Source organism: Manis javanica, chromosome 5 (genome assembly GCF_040802235.1).
Source record: "Manis javanica isolate MJ-LG chromosome 5, MJ_LKY, whole genome shotgun sequence".
Lineage (NCBI taxonomy): Eukaryota > Metazoa > Chordata > Mammalia > Pholidota > Manidae > Manis > Manis javanica.
The window spans coordinates 16,703,966-16,717,208 of NC_133160.1; the positions used below are offsets into that span (position 1 = coordinate 16,703,966).

Consider the following 13,243-nt stretch of genomic DNA (forward strand, 5'->3'; position numbering starts at 1 on the left):
AGAATTGTGTTTTCTTTGACCCTCGTGAGCGAGGCTTCTGTTTCTCTAAAGGCAGACCATTGAAATGGCCCAGCTACACATCTGTTCTCTGTGACATTCTGAAGATGCGTGGTTTTAGAGGGAGTCTGAATAATGAGCCGGAGACTAGGAAGAAAACACCACTTCTTTGGCTGCTGGTCCTCAGAGAGCAGGGTAGATGCTTAGTCTGCACTATTCTCTGCTCACAGAGACTGCTCTGAAAGCCTTGACTGGTCATCTTACTTTTTCTCCTAAGAGCACTCACTCCTTGATCTGTTGAAATTCCAGTGAACACTCCATTCCTCAAACTCAAGCAAGGGTTTTGTTCAGTTCATGAGAAAAGAGATTTTCCTCTAGATGCCCAGCTTCTAGTGCAGGTGCCTCTCTCCCCTGCCCTTCAGGTCACTGGATATAGAATTGAGTTCATCTGACCACTTAGAGGACCACTCTCGGGTTTCCCTGGCCATCGGCTCTGTCAGCTGTGTGACCTGTTGCGTCTCCTATTGGTGACTTACGTAGGGCTTTTTCAGAAGGACCTTTGGCGCTTTTTTTAAGCATTGCTTGTCTTTGTACACTGTGCAGCTCAGTGCCTTTCCTGTAGCAGAGATTTGGTGATTTGTGAACTGAAAGAAAAATTAGACCTAGACAAGTTTTAATAATTAGCCCTTTCACAGGGAACTAGACATCAAGGAACATATGGTCATTATCATCTAAGGCTTGTTTTCCTGCTTCCAAGTTTAAGTTCCAGAAAGTGATCCTTTGGTTAAAATTATAATTTCCTCACCCAATCTTTAAAACAAAACTTAGAAAGAATAGCTTTGAGATTTTCACATTCATTTTGAAGGCTTTATTGGGGGTTTTGGTTTTGAATGTAGATGGATACTGTGCTTGAGTTTCCGATGCATTTGAAATAACACAGGTGTTCTGTTCATTTGTACTGTGTTCAAGTGCAGTTTATTGACTCTGTCTTCTTTGCAGGCTAGCTTTGTGGCTTCAGGAAACAGAACAGATATTTCCTTAGATGACCCAAACTTCTGGCAGAAGTGGGCTAAAATAGCTGAACTGGATACTGAAGCAAAGAATGAAAAGGTACAGCATTAAAAATGTTTCCTGCCATTGAACATTTCACTGGTGTCTTACAGGACCATGATTCCCACACAGCTCAAGTCATTGTTTACTCCCGAGCCTTAATTCTTAAAAGCAATGCTATACATAATGCACTTAAAACATGTCTGGTGTACAGACAGAGCTTGATGAATGTTAACTGTCCTAATTTTAAAATGACCTCATGGGACATACAGTTGGCTGGGCACCTGGGAAACTTGACAAAGGCAATTAGAACTGGAATTGACCACACAGGTCAAGCGTAGCCCTCTGACCCAAGCAAGCATCCATCTGTGGCATGTGTTTAATTTACCTGTTTTTTTTTTTAAAACACCTCCTATGGAAGAAACTTCACCTCTGACAAATACTAGGAAGAGGGAAAGTACAATAAAGAAGCATTGTTGACCTCACTTCCCTTCTTCCAGTATCTTTAATTGTCCTATTTGAACATGAGGGAGAGAATGGCCTTGGAATGAAACCAGAGCTTGGATGCTGGCTCTGCCACCAGCTGTATGCCTTTGGGCAAGGCCTTCCTCACCGGGACAAGTGAACAAAGACATGTAGCAAAAGGAGGTGGTGATGCCCCGTTTACAGATTGGAGATAACATTTGTGACCATACCCTGCCTAGCACATTGGGAGGCAGCCTTTACATATTCATGTCCTGTCCCTCCATCTCTGACCTGCCACCTCACCACAGGATGAGCACATGTCACCTACCTGTCTTCTTGGGTGAGTGTTGAATTGCCATGGACCCAGGAAACAGGTGCTGCTTATATCTGTCTGATTCGGTAACCAGCACCCAGCCTTAACTATTCTTCTGTAGGATTGCCAGAGGTTGCTTAACTCAAGCTCTTTTCTCCAAATAAGAAGTTTCTGCAATCCCTTTAGTATCCTGTTTTGAGTGTTTGACAGTGTCACAATCAAGAAGTTACTCTGTGTGCAGGGCAGTAGGAAAGGGGGAAGAAAAGCTCCTGCCATAGGCAGTGAGAAGTGGTGTTGGAATGTTCCGAGGAGGGAAGCAGGTGGTGTGGCACTAGAAATTTGGACCCCACAGAGAGGAGTACTCCAGAGCTTAGCCTCACTTTGGGAAGAGGTGCAAGGGAAGGGTCAGGAGCACGAACTGTGGAGACCAGACAAGAAGCAGAGGTTGTGGCCAGGAAGCCTCCAGAATGAACGCAGCTCCTTAGCTAGGGATTTTTAGTGAAAGATAAAAGGTTAGTAGTCAATGCCAGTCGGAGGCAGAAAGCGGAGCAGCAGGAGTATGTGTTTGTCTTCAGAACGCTGCCGAGCAGATGGAATTCTCCTCCGGCTTATCCTTCTCCAGAGCGCAGACTGCCTCTGCATGCTGGGCAGAAATGTGGGGGCACAACACACTGCCCGTCTTTCTTGGCAAGAGCAGACTGTCACTCTGGGCCCTGGGGGCCTGGCCTGCCATAGCCCTGTTGGAATGACTGCAGAAACAGCAGATGGCGGCGGACAGCGTGCTGGTCTGGGAACACGCCAACCTTAGCAATTCCCCGAGAGTCCCCTCTGCTTGCTGCAGACACAGCAGGTGTGCTGGGAAGGGCCTCTGCGGCTGGAGGCTGACCCCAGGGTGTCGTTCTTCCCCACATGTCCTGAGGATGTGCTTGGGCACTGTGGTGGGAGCAGAGAGGGGCTTTCTCCCCAGCAGTCCTCTCTGTTTCTAGGAAAGCTTAGTGCTCGACCGGCCTCGTGTGAGAAAGCAGACCAAACACTACAACTCCTTTGAGGAGGATGAGCTCATGGAGTTCTCCGAGCTAGACAGCGACTCTGACGACAGGCCCACGAGGTCCAGGCGCCTCAATGACAAAACCAGACGCTACCTCCGAGCTGAATGCTTCCGGGTAGAGAAGAACCTGCTCATCTTTGGGTGGGTATGGGCTCTGCCTGTTAGTTATTGCCCTTTCCCTCTGTCTTTCAGTCCCTGAGATTTGTCCAGTGTGTCTCCCATCACCTCGGGGGTCCGGGGCTGATGGAGGATCTGTCAGACAAGAGAGAGCTGTCTGCTTCCTGCCCCTGACCCCCTAAGTCACTGCCATTTTGTAGACCTGCCCTGAGTTTCTCATATGCTTGTCACAGCAAATCCCTGTTACTAATTTGCTGCGTGGTACTGATTTCCTGCTTTTCTCCCCTGAGGATGCATAAGGAGTCAGTATAGCAGATGTTACAGCCAAAACATGATTCGTGCAGGGCCCTGGCTCCGGTAGAAATAGAAGGTTTAGTTTCTGGGAGCTCACCATTGCTTTTGAATATGCAGCTGGAGTCTAATTTAATTCCCAACTTCTTCTCTGCTCCAGATATTTTTGTCCCTACCTTCTTAACATTCTAGTGGCCATACGAAGCTCTCAGTGTCCAGTGTCCATGTCACCTGAAGGACATTGGTGTGCTACAGCATGCGGTCCTCGAAGGCTGTTAAGGACAAAGCCCACGGCGATCAATAGACCCAGCAGAGGACAAGAAGCACTCTTGGCTCCTCTGTTTGTCCTGCGGTGTTGAGGGCACGCCCGGCCCTTCCTCCCTCCAACACCCTTCTGTATTTCCACTCTCAGCTGGGGCCGGTGGAAAGACATCCTGACTCATGGGCGATTCAAGTGGCATCTGAATGAGAAGGACATGGAGATGATTTGCCGTGCCCTGCTGGTGTACTGTGTCAAGCATTACAAGGGGGATGAGAAGATCAAGAGTTTCATTTGGGAACTGATCACACCTACCAAAGATGGGCAGGCCCAGACCCTCCAGAACCACTCAGGTGAGAGGCGGCAGGGCCGCGCCTGAGAAGCGCAAACTCCTGCGCACTCCCTCCCTCGTCCTGTTCGGCCCACGTCGCTGTGCTTCTGGGGACTTCCCTTTCCCGTGCATTGCGGAGTATCACCTGTGGGAGGGGATGACGAGGCTTTTCACTCTCTCTGAGTCATCCCGTGTTACTTGTGCTGTTTAAGTACAGTTGGGCCCCCTTGAAGTCTCCCACAGGCCGGTCCTACCCACTAACCCAGGTGTCACGGGGCTCCCCCTCTGAACTGGGGACTCACGCCATGTGCCCTGTGGTCTTCCGCACCCTGCCCTTCTGTCCCGGCCCCACCACCGTCTGAGCCTTTTCTTGGGCTGTGCTTCTTCCCTATGCTTGGCCACAGCTCACCGTCGAGTTTCAGATACAGTATTCCTTTTCCCTAGTCAGGTTGTAAGTTCCTGGAAGGCACAGGTTATGGGACATACTTGTTGATCCTCACAGGGTACTCAGTAAATTGTTACTGCCTGACTGAGCAGTCCTGGAGTTTACTAAGTAGGGGACTGGGTTCATCTCCTCACCACCACCCCTGTTTGGTAGACTGAGGAGTGGGGGTCTGTTGTCCAGGGAGCATGGACCCTAACACCCATGTTTGAGGCCCTTGGCTCATCTGCCTGCCTTTCTGTTCCAGGGTTGTCTGCTCCAGTTCCCAGAGGGAGAAAGGGGAAGAAGACGAAGAACCAGCTGCTGCTCCCAGAGTTAAAGAATGCAGACTGGCTGGCCACCTGCAACCCTGAGGTGGTCTTGCATGACGACGGCTACAAGAAGCACCTCAAACAGCACTGTAACAAGTGAGTGTGCCCTCCCCTCCCCTCATGCAGCACACTCAGACCATCCAGACTCCTGCGACCCCTCGAGGGCTGTGGGACACCATCTGACACCCTTGTATATCAAGCGAGGTCTAGAAGGGCAGGATACTGGTCTAAGCTGGGTCAGGAACCATCCACGGAAGCTTCTGTCACTCTGTTAGCAACATCTCCTCTCTCCCAGACCCCGGCCTCTCTGCCAGTATAGCTTGTATCCACAGGAGTTTTTCTGACCTGACTCTCAAAATTCATTTAGGACACTGTGGTGATAGCACTGTTTTATTTCCTCTCTCTGCCCCTGAGGTCACATTAGCAAGAGCAGAAGACTGGGCCTAGTGGCCACAACTCTCAGTGCCCCCATGCCAAATGGCTTCCTCTTCTAATTTGCTGTTGCTATTCATGGCCTCCAGGTATTTGATAGACATACATATGAGTAGTATTCTTTATATCCCTAGGGAGATACCTCTGCCATTGGGGGAAGGGAGTGCCAGGGAAAAGGGGAAAAAATAATAGAAAATGAAACCTGTGAAGTTTAGTTTTGGGAAGTGAGGGCACTTAGCCACAAAACAGTGACAACTTTGCACCTGGATATTTGTTTGACTGTACAATATATCTATTAAAATTTAAAGGACCCTTGGAAATCATCTACTTCAGCTTCCTAGGCCATGCAAGTGTCATCTCCCAGCATTTCTGGTAGGCAGTGGGAAGGCCTTTGCTTGCAAACGTCTGGTTACAAAGAGCTGATTGCCTCATAAATTAAGATGTGTTGCTAGGTTTCACCTTCCTCCCTGTTACATCAACCTGATGGTTCTGTAGTTATTGTTGAGTTGTGTTTTTTTTTTCTTTTGCAGATGAATTCTAATTCTTTCCCTTTACTCCTTCAAATATTTGAAGATAGGTCTCATGCCCAATACTGCAATAAAAACTACACAAAGTACACGCTCTTGGGGGCCAGTAGCTCTCAGGCTGAGAGGTAAAGGGCACACGCTGTTGGTAGTAGAGCCTGACTGGGGCAGGATCCGACAGCAGACTCCATGTGACTAAGTCAGCTACCATGTAGGGACAGAAGAGGAGGCTGGCTAGGTACGTGGTCTTGCTGATGGAGCCCTGCAGCAGGCTACTGAGGAGCCTTCAGTAAATAGGAAGCAACCATATTTCTTGAACAAGTGAGATATTAAAAAAAAAAAACCAAATGTATTTGGGGAGAAAAATGGATCAGCAGCAGTTTGCAGGGTGGAGTAAGCCTAGAGATGAATGGCCAACTGGGAGAGTTCTGTCGTAATCTAAGTATTGATCGTGAGGACCGAGGTTAGGGTGCTGATGGTAGAACTGGGGAGAAAGGGTCATCTCTGAGAGACATGACTGAGGAAGAGTCCATAATGTGGGATGAGGCATACACAAAGCAGCTAACTCTGTGGTTATAAGCCTCATGGGCCAGGAGAATGGCAGCGTTTGTAGCCAAGACAGAATCAGACTTGTCACATTCACTGGAGGGTGAAGAGCAAAGCGAAGGGCTCAGGTTTTGCCTTGTGCAGTTCCAGCAGCGTTTGGCCGTCATGTCCACAGCTGCAGTGTGCATCCGGAGCTCTGAACATAGGCTGAGCTGGAGGTTGACAGAGAACGTCCCTTGATGCTGCAGAAATGGTCACAGAGGATGGCCAGAACCAATTTCCACCTTTGAGGAATTCCTTAGCATCCCTAGCCACCACCCCTTAGCCCTTTCTTAGTGCATGCTTGACCTGGGAATCAAGCAGTAAGACACATCTCAAGTTCAAAGATGCTAATTGTTATTTATTATTCTGAGTCTAATGGAGACCACTGTCATCTTAGTTCTGGCTCAGCCAGCGTCTCAGAGCTGGCGGGGACTCGGAGCTCCTTCCTCTCAGTGTGAGAGTCGTGGGCAGTATCCTGACAGGGCATCTTCTAGCCTCTGCTTGGGCCTTCCTAGCAACGTTCATTTAATGACCAGATGATTCTACTTAATTGTCCTTCTGTATATTGAATCTAAAATCTACTTTCTTGAAACTTCCACCCTTTGATCTTGGGTCCTGGTTCTGTGCTGAGGTACAATGGAGAATAGTCAGAATTTCTTCAGCTGGAGGTGTGATAAATAGCAGATTTACTGCCACCCCAATAGCAAATAAAGGGTTAAGATAGGCTCTGGGGTCAGGACTGCCTGGATTCAAATCTGGGCTCCATTACTTACCAGCAGGTGAATTACTTGACCTGTGTGCCTTCTTTCCTTCATCTAGAAAATGAGAATAATAATAGTTCCTACCTCTTATCATTGTTATGAGGAGTGAGTGAGCTAATACATGCTGGCACATAGCAAGTACACAAAGCATTGTCTAATAGTAGTAGTAGTGTAGTATTTAGGGTCATGAGATTGTCATGAAAAGAACTTTCAAAAGTCAGAAAACAAATACTATAAATCTAAGCTCTGTGCAGTCAGGACGGTGACTCTACGTGGGGATGGGGACAGTGACTACAGGGGAATACCAGGGGCCTTCTGGGAAAACATTCCGCTTCCCAGTCTGGATCCTGGATACACGTGAGTTCAGTTTGTGGAAATTCATCAAGCTGTATGTTTAAGCAGAGTGCATATTCTGGAAGTATGTTTCATATCAACAAGAAAAAAGTTTTTTTTTTAATAAGGAAAAGGTAATACTGATGCCTAAAATATTAATGGGTTCACTCCATTCTGAAAATTCTGTTTGGCTAAAGTAAGACTGTTACAAATGAGTTCAAACACCAGCTGGAATTATCGTCTCCCTCTGTGGGAGGGGGTTCTCCAAGAGGAGTTGTTCGTCTGTCCTCTGAATTGATTTGCTTCCCGTTTGGAGAACAAGTGATGACTGTTGGCTTTAAATTATGTTCTCACGCTATAGATACTGCCAAACACCAACACATTTTCTCCTCTTTGGATAAATAGAGCTCCATCTCACATCTTCAGGAAGGCCTTCTCTTATGGAACCAGGTCTAAGTAGGCAGGAATTCCGTACCTAAGACACTGTCATTCCAGTTCTCGCTAAGGAGGTCATCAGCTACTGCCAGCTGGGTAGAAAGATCGACGACAATTATAAGTCCTTAAGAGTTCTTACTGTCTGAGCTTTAAAAAGAAAATCTTGAAATTATTTGCATTGACTGACAGCTGAGGTGAGGAATGGCATACCAGAAAAGTAAGGGTTCACTCCATTCTAAAAGTTCTTAATTGTTTGTGTTGCCACCTACTACTTGAGCCCACGGGGGCACATTCTACCCCGATCTAAGAAATTATGCTCTTTCAGAGGCCTCAGCCCTTCATTATTCACATCTTTTGAAAAGGCAGTACATGTATGTGTTAAAAAAAACTTTGTTAAAAGCAAGTTTTCCTCCCACTTGCAATTCCCATTTCCCCCTCCAAAGGCAGCCGACCACTGCTCACCCCGTCCGTCCAAGGGCTGCCCGGTGCGAGTACCAGCAAAGGTGAATCATATGCCTCCTGTCATCTTCCCCAGATAGGATATACTTTACATACTACTTGAGCCCTCTCTTTTTCTTAAACAAGTTAAGTGGAAATCAGCTCCTCTACATGTAAATGTGCTTTTTTTTAATAGCTAGGCTTTACTCTTGACTGGTATTGAGCAAGTTACTTGAACTCTTCCAAACCTCCTTGCAGCGTAGTTGTGACTGTGAAGCATCTCCTGGAACACGGTCAGCTTCTCTGTGCCCACCTGCCCTTTCACCTGTGTCTGTATAAATTGACTCTTCCCCTCCCTCTACCCCTATGGTTATCTGCTGTGCTCAGATTCTTTTATGGTTGGTCTTGTTTCACAGTTGGATGCTGCAGGCTCGGCAAGAATGGGGAATGGCTTACTCTGTCATGTGCCTCACCATGCCCAGTGTGGTGCAGGCACGCAGCAGGTGCCCGGCAAATGCTTACTTAATTGCCTTGTCTCCAGCATGGCTGGTGCATTCCCGTGGAGCCTGAGTGCAGTCCCATGGAGTCACAGTGACTTGAGCACCTCAGGAGAATCCGTGATTACTCTTTGACCTTAATATTTATTTAACTATGTTCAAGGGAAACGAAAACACCGTTCAGTGTGACTCACTCTTGACTAAACTAGCAAACCGGTTACCAGTCTCTTGGAATGCAGCTCTGCCTAAGAGGTTATTGTGGCCATAAGGAAGGGGCCACCCTCTCCCAAGTACCTGGAGAACGCTGTTTCTGCCTAACGAGATACAGTTTTCTTGTGTAAAACAGGAATAATCACAGTAACAGCTGTCATCAGTTTTATTTTTCTAGTTTCTCATATATTAGTTTGTATCACTAACGACATGGGAATGTCCAAATTTCTTTGTGTCAGCTTGTGGGTGACAGTGCCCAGGCAGCTCACAGTCCTGACGTGTTTGCACTGTGTGCTCTCCTTGCGTAGGGTACTTCTGCGCGTCCGGATGCTGTACTACCTAAAAGCTGAAATACTGGGAGAAGCAGCTGACAAAGCATTTGAAGGAACTCCCTCCAGGTAAAACAAGTCAGCCTGAGGCTCTCAGCTCAGTGTTCAAGACTTGCCATCAAGTGCCTGTTCATAGAAATAGCCAGACCTACCCGTGCTTCAGGAGGCCCGTGTTCTCCACTCACCCCTGGATCGGTGTCCTAGATGGCAGGGCAGGCAGGGCAGGTGAGGACAGTCCAGACAGATCATCTACAGGTAAAATAAAGGAGAAAAAACAGTTTCCTAGAGGTTTTTAGTTTTCTTTTTCCCCAGTAGTATAAAACTGCTTTTAAAACTGTCATCATAGGATGTGTATGAATTACTTAGATACATTTAATCCAACAGGTGCACACTGGAATTCCCACTCTCAGCCCTCATACTCTTCTACATTTGAGTAGTTCTCCTTTATTTGCTAATCATATTAATAATAATTGTGACCTGTTTACACCTTTGTTTTATAAATTAATGTTTCCAAAGCTGTAGAATCCTGTGACAATCGCCCAGGATTTCAGGGATGAGCTGCCAGAGCTCCCTGCTACCGCTTGGTAAAGCTGTCGGATAATCAGAGTTTATAGGTGGGGCCACCAGACAGTGTCCTTCCCCTTCCCCAGACCTGTCGTTTGCTCTGGCCCCGGACAATGCCTGCCATCCCCAGAGGACATCAGAAGTGTGCGCTTGGCTTGAGATTACAGGGGCTGTGGTCTCTCTTTCTCTCTCTCTCTCCTTTGGGCAGTGCTAATGGCTTCCGTGGTCACAAGACCACTGAAGAAGGAGAAAGGTGAAAGACATCAATAGTCCTGCTCACTGGGTAGCTCATAACTAGGAGCTGTCATCACAAGGACTGTTAGCGTGCTTTCTGTAGTCATTTCTAGTTGGGATGGGGGTGTTGAGTGTTTTGGCCAAAAGGTTCAATTCATGAGTTGTATAAATGTAGCACAGTTCAACCTGATCATTTACATCAGGGATTACCTGGCAGAGGTAATCTACCTAAATGTACTCATCCCTGTGCCGTGTGCTTTCTTAGACATACAGATGGGTCCGAGCTAGGTAGAGCATGGAGAGGGTGAGTCCATTGCCTGCCCGTTCCCTCCTTTCCTCCGTGCCCCTGAATCTTGGCTCTCATAGGTCCTGTTCAGTTTAGTGCCTTACTGTGGAGAAGCTGCCATGAGGAATGAACAACAGTTCATCCCTGGAGCATCATTCAGCCCATGGCACTGTGCAGGCAGAGCAATGTGCCCCGCAGAGGCCCCTTTCTAGGAAGCTGTCTAGAAAGGTGGGGACCTGGGAACACTGTCCCCTCAGAGGGAGCCTCTCGGTAAGAGCCCATGGCACTGTGCAGGCAGAGCAATGTGCCCCGCAGAGGCCCCTTTCTAGGAAGCTGTCTAGAAAGGTGGGGACCTGGGAACACTGTCCCCTCAGAGGGAGCCTCTCGGTAAGAGCCCGGTGGAAGGAACTCAGATGTTGCAGAAGAACCATCCCAGGCAGCTGGGAGGTAGGAAAGAGGAGCTGTCCAGGTAGATGTTCTTCCCCACATCCCAAAGCCTTTCCAGAGTAAGGACTGCGCTCAGACAGGTGAAGATAGTGTGCTAAGGGCCCGTGTGAGATCTCAGGACAAGGACCGAAAGTCAGGGAAAGGCTGAGGGGACAGGCCTGCTCCGTCTCTGTATGTCTGCTCCCCAGGTGAGTAATATTCATCCCTTTGGCCAGAAGCAGTGCAGTTTTTGATCCGTTTTGACCCAACAGACTATTAAGCAGCCCATTGCCAGGGGGTGCCACCCGTAGTGTCACCTGTCCTCTGAAAGGCTGTCTCCCTGTCTCTGCAGGTACTAACTCAGGCTGTTGTGTCTCAAATAGTGCTTGAGATCTGCATGTTGAACCAAGATGACTTGGGCCTTTTTCTTTCCAGCACTTTGATCATGTATTAATTCAGCCGTTTGGGAAGTGTTCTACCGTCAGATGACAGATAGCTTGTGCTCTGGCTCTCACCTGAAGGTGATGTCAGGCCCCAGGGTCCCTTGCCCCAGACTGACTGACGGTCCTCCAAGAGATGCTTCAAGGTTCTGTGTCAGTCTAAGATGGGCCTGGAACCAAGTACATAAACAGAAGTAGCTCTTAGGTGAGCCTGATGGGAAGCACTGGTTAAGAAACCTTGTCCCACAGCCTTCTGAGTCCTTATTACTTCAGCATCTAAGCAGGCAGTCAGGGATGTGGCTTAATACCAGGGTTCAGCCAGTAGCTCTTGCAAGGTTCTCTGTCTGTGTTGAAGGAGCTCTGAGCCCATGCCCTTCCTTCCACAGGGAGCTGGAAGTGCCTCTGCCTGACATCGACTACGTGGAAATCCCAGTGGAGTGGTGGGATGCTGAGGCTGATAAGTCCCTTCTGATTGGTGTGTTCAAACACGGTGTGTATTTCAGTCCCCTTTCCTGTAAATCTCCATGTCCTTTTGCCTGTTTCTCTTAGAAAGAGCCTCATCTCTGTCCTCTCAGAATTTCAACTGGATGAATGTGTGAGCCATGAAAATATGATAACCATTAGTATCAGTGAGGAACTTGGAAAGGGGGTTGGGGCCACCAAGACTGGTTCATTGAGCATCTTCTTCACATGGCCTGTCTGCACCGTCGGTCCTGGGTCTGCCTCGCTCACATTTACTCTTGCAGACCTAGTTGGGGCCCAGTGCCTCACACATAGAAAGCATCCAGTGTTTCTTGAATGAAGGAATAAATTAATGGGGAAAATGTTAGGTATTACCGTTTCATGTGTATATAGAATTCTAAAGCCATTCCAGATAATCTCCATATTCCTAGTGTGTATCTTTCACCCTATTGGCATAAAATTTAAGAAGAGAATGTGGCATGGACATGCTTTTATTAAATATAATAACCAGGGACCTAAAGTAGCTTGGAGAAACCTACATGCGCGTGCCCTCCTTCACTTCAGGCGCTGTTCTGATCAGCTGCTCTTGCACTCAGCCAGTGGTGAAAATGAATAATGAAGACGCCGGCTGGTAGTCAGTGCAATGTGCCTGGTACTCACCTTCCCTGCCAGGTGCATTAACTGAAATTTTAGACTGGAGAGCAATGTTCACAGTAAAAAAGAGTTACCCCGAGCTTTCACTGTCAGCTCTGCCACTTAGTAAATGCCTGTCCCCAGCCATGCATTTCTCTGACCTGTTTCCTGTCCAGTTGAGGTGAACTCAGTCAGGTGCCAAACGGTGATGTGTGAAATGCCTGAAGCACCTCATCGTGGCTTGTGATGCATTTAAAAGGCAACCTGTAAAGATGGAGGAAACCCAGCCTCTGGTCCCAGCGCTAGGGGGCTGAGCGGACTGGATGTAAGCCACACAGACGGCTCACTTTCAGACAGGACGAGACCCATTTAGTTGGATTGTCACATTGAGTCAGCCTAGACTACATTGGACTGGTGCCTGTGGTGGGCCCCCCCAGCCCATCCTCCTTGGAGTCCTCCCGAGTCCAGTCAGATCCTGCCCATCCGACATTCCACGAGCATAGATTTAGGCCTGGCCTCACCTGGGTAACACACCTCACCACCCTGTATAATGTGCCCTTGCCACAGTTTAACCAAGCCCACACAGCATGTCTCACAGGTGACAGGGAAACTCCCCGATACCAGGTGCTGGTGGCGAAGGAACATTCTCAGTCAGCCAGGCTGTGTGGTGCCCCTTTCCAGGAATCTGTCTGCCTCGCCTCCACACCTTGGGTCATAGGTATGAGCTATAGTGCTGTGACCATTTTCTTTGTTAAGAACACACAGCTGCTCATTGTCTGAGGATCTGTGGCTCTTTAGTCCACCCCAGACGTGGCCTGCTACAACCCTGCTCACACCAGAAGAACATAGCCGCAGTTCCCTCTGTGAGCTACCCCCGTGGAGGACTTGGCTGAATCTTTGATTGCTTGCAGCAGCGAGAGCCCTGTAGCAGACCCATCCTGAATGATGCTCTTGACAGCTCTCAGCTGCATGTAGTGACTTCCACTCCTCTAGGGCAGCCTGGGTTTATGAAGCTTTGATCAAGATA

At 48.2% G+C, this 13,243-nt stretch overlaps 1 protein-coding gene across 4 annotated transcripts in view; it reads left to right on the forward strand.

Moving 5' to 3' along the window:
* Window positions 1–13,243, forward strand: part of CHD6 (chromodomain helicase DNA binding protein 6) — a 202,719-nt gene that overhangs the window by 148,683 nt on the left and 40,793 nt on the right. For all 4 annotated transcript variants that reach the window (XM_073236592.1, XM_073236595.1, XM_073236594.1 and 1 more), the window contains exons 20-25: window positions 997–1,107; window positions 2,812–3,014; window positions 3,694–3,893; window positions 4,561–4,720; window positions 9,151–9,240; window positions 11,508–11,611. In XM_073236592.1, the coding sequence (XP_073092693.1) occupies window positions 997–1,107; window positions 2,812–3,014; window positions 3,694–3,893; window positions 4,561–4,720; window positions 9,151–9,240; window positions 11,508–11,611 (868 nt within the window). The remainder of the gene's footprint in view (window positions 1–996; window positions 1,108–2,811; window positions 3,015–3,693; window positions 3,894–4,560; window positions 4,721–9,150; window positions 9,241–11,507; window positions 11,612–13,243) is intronic.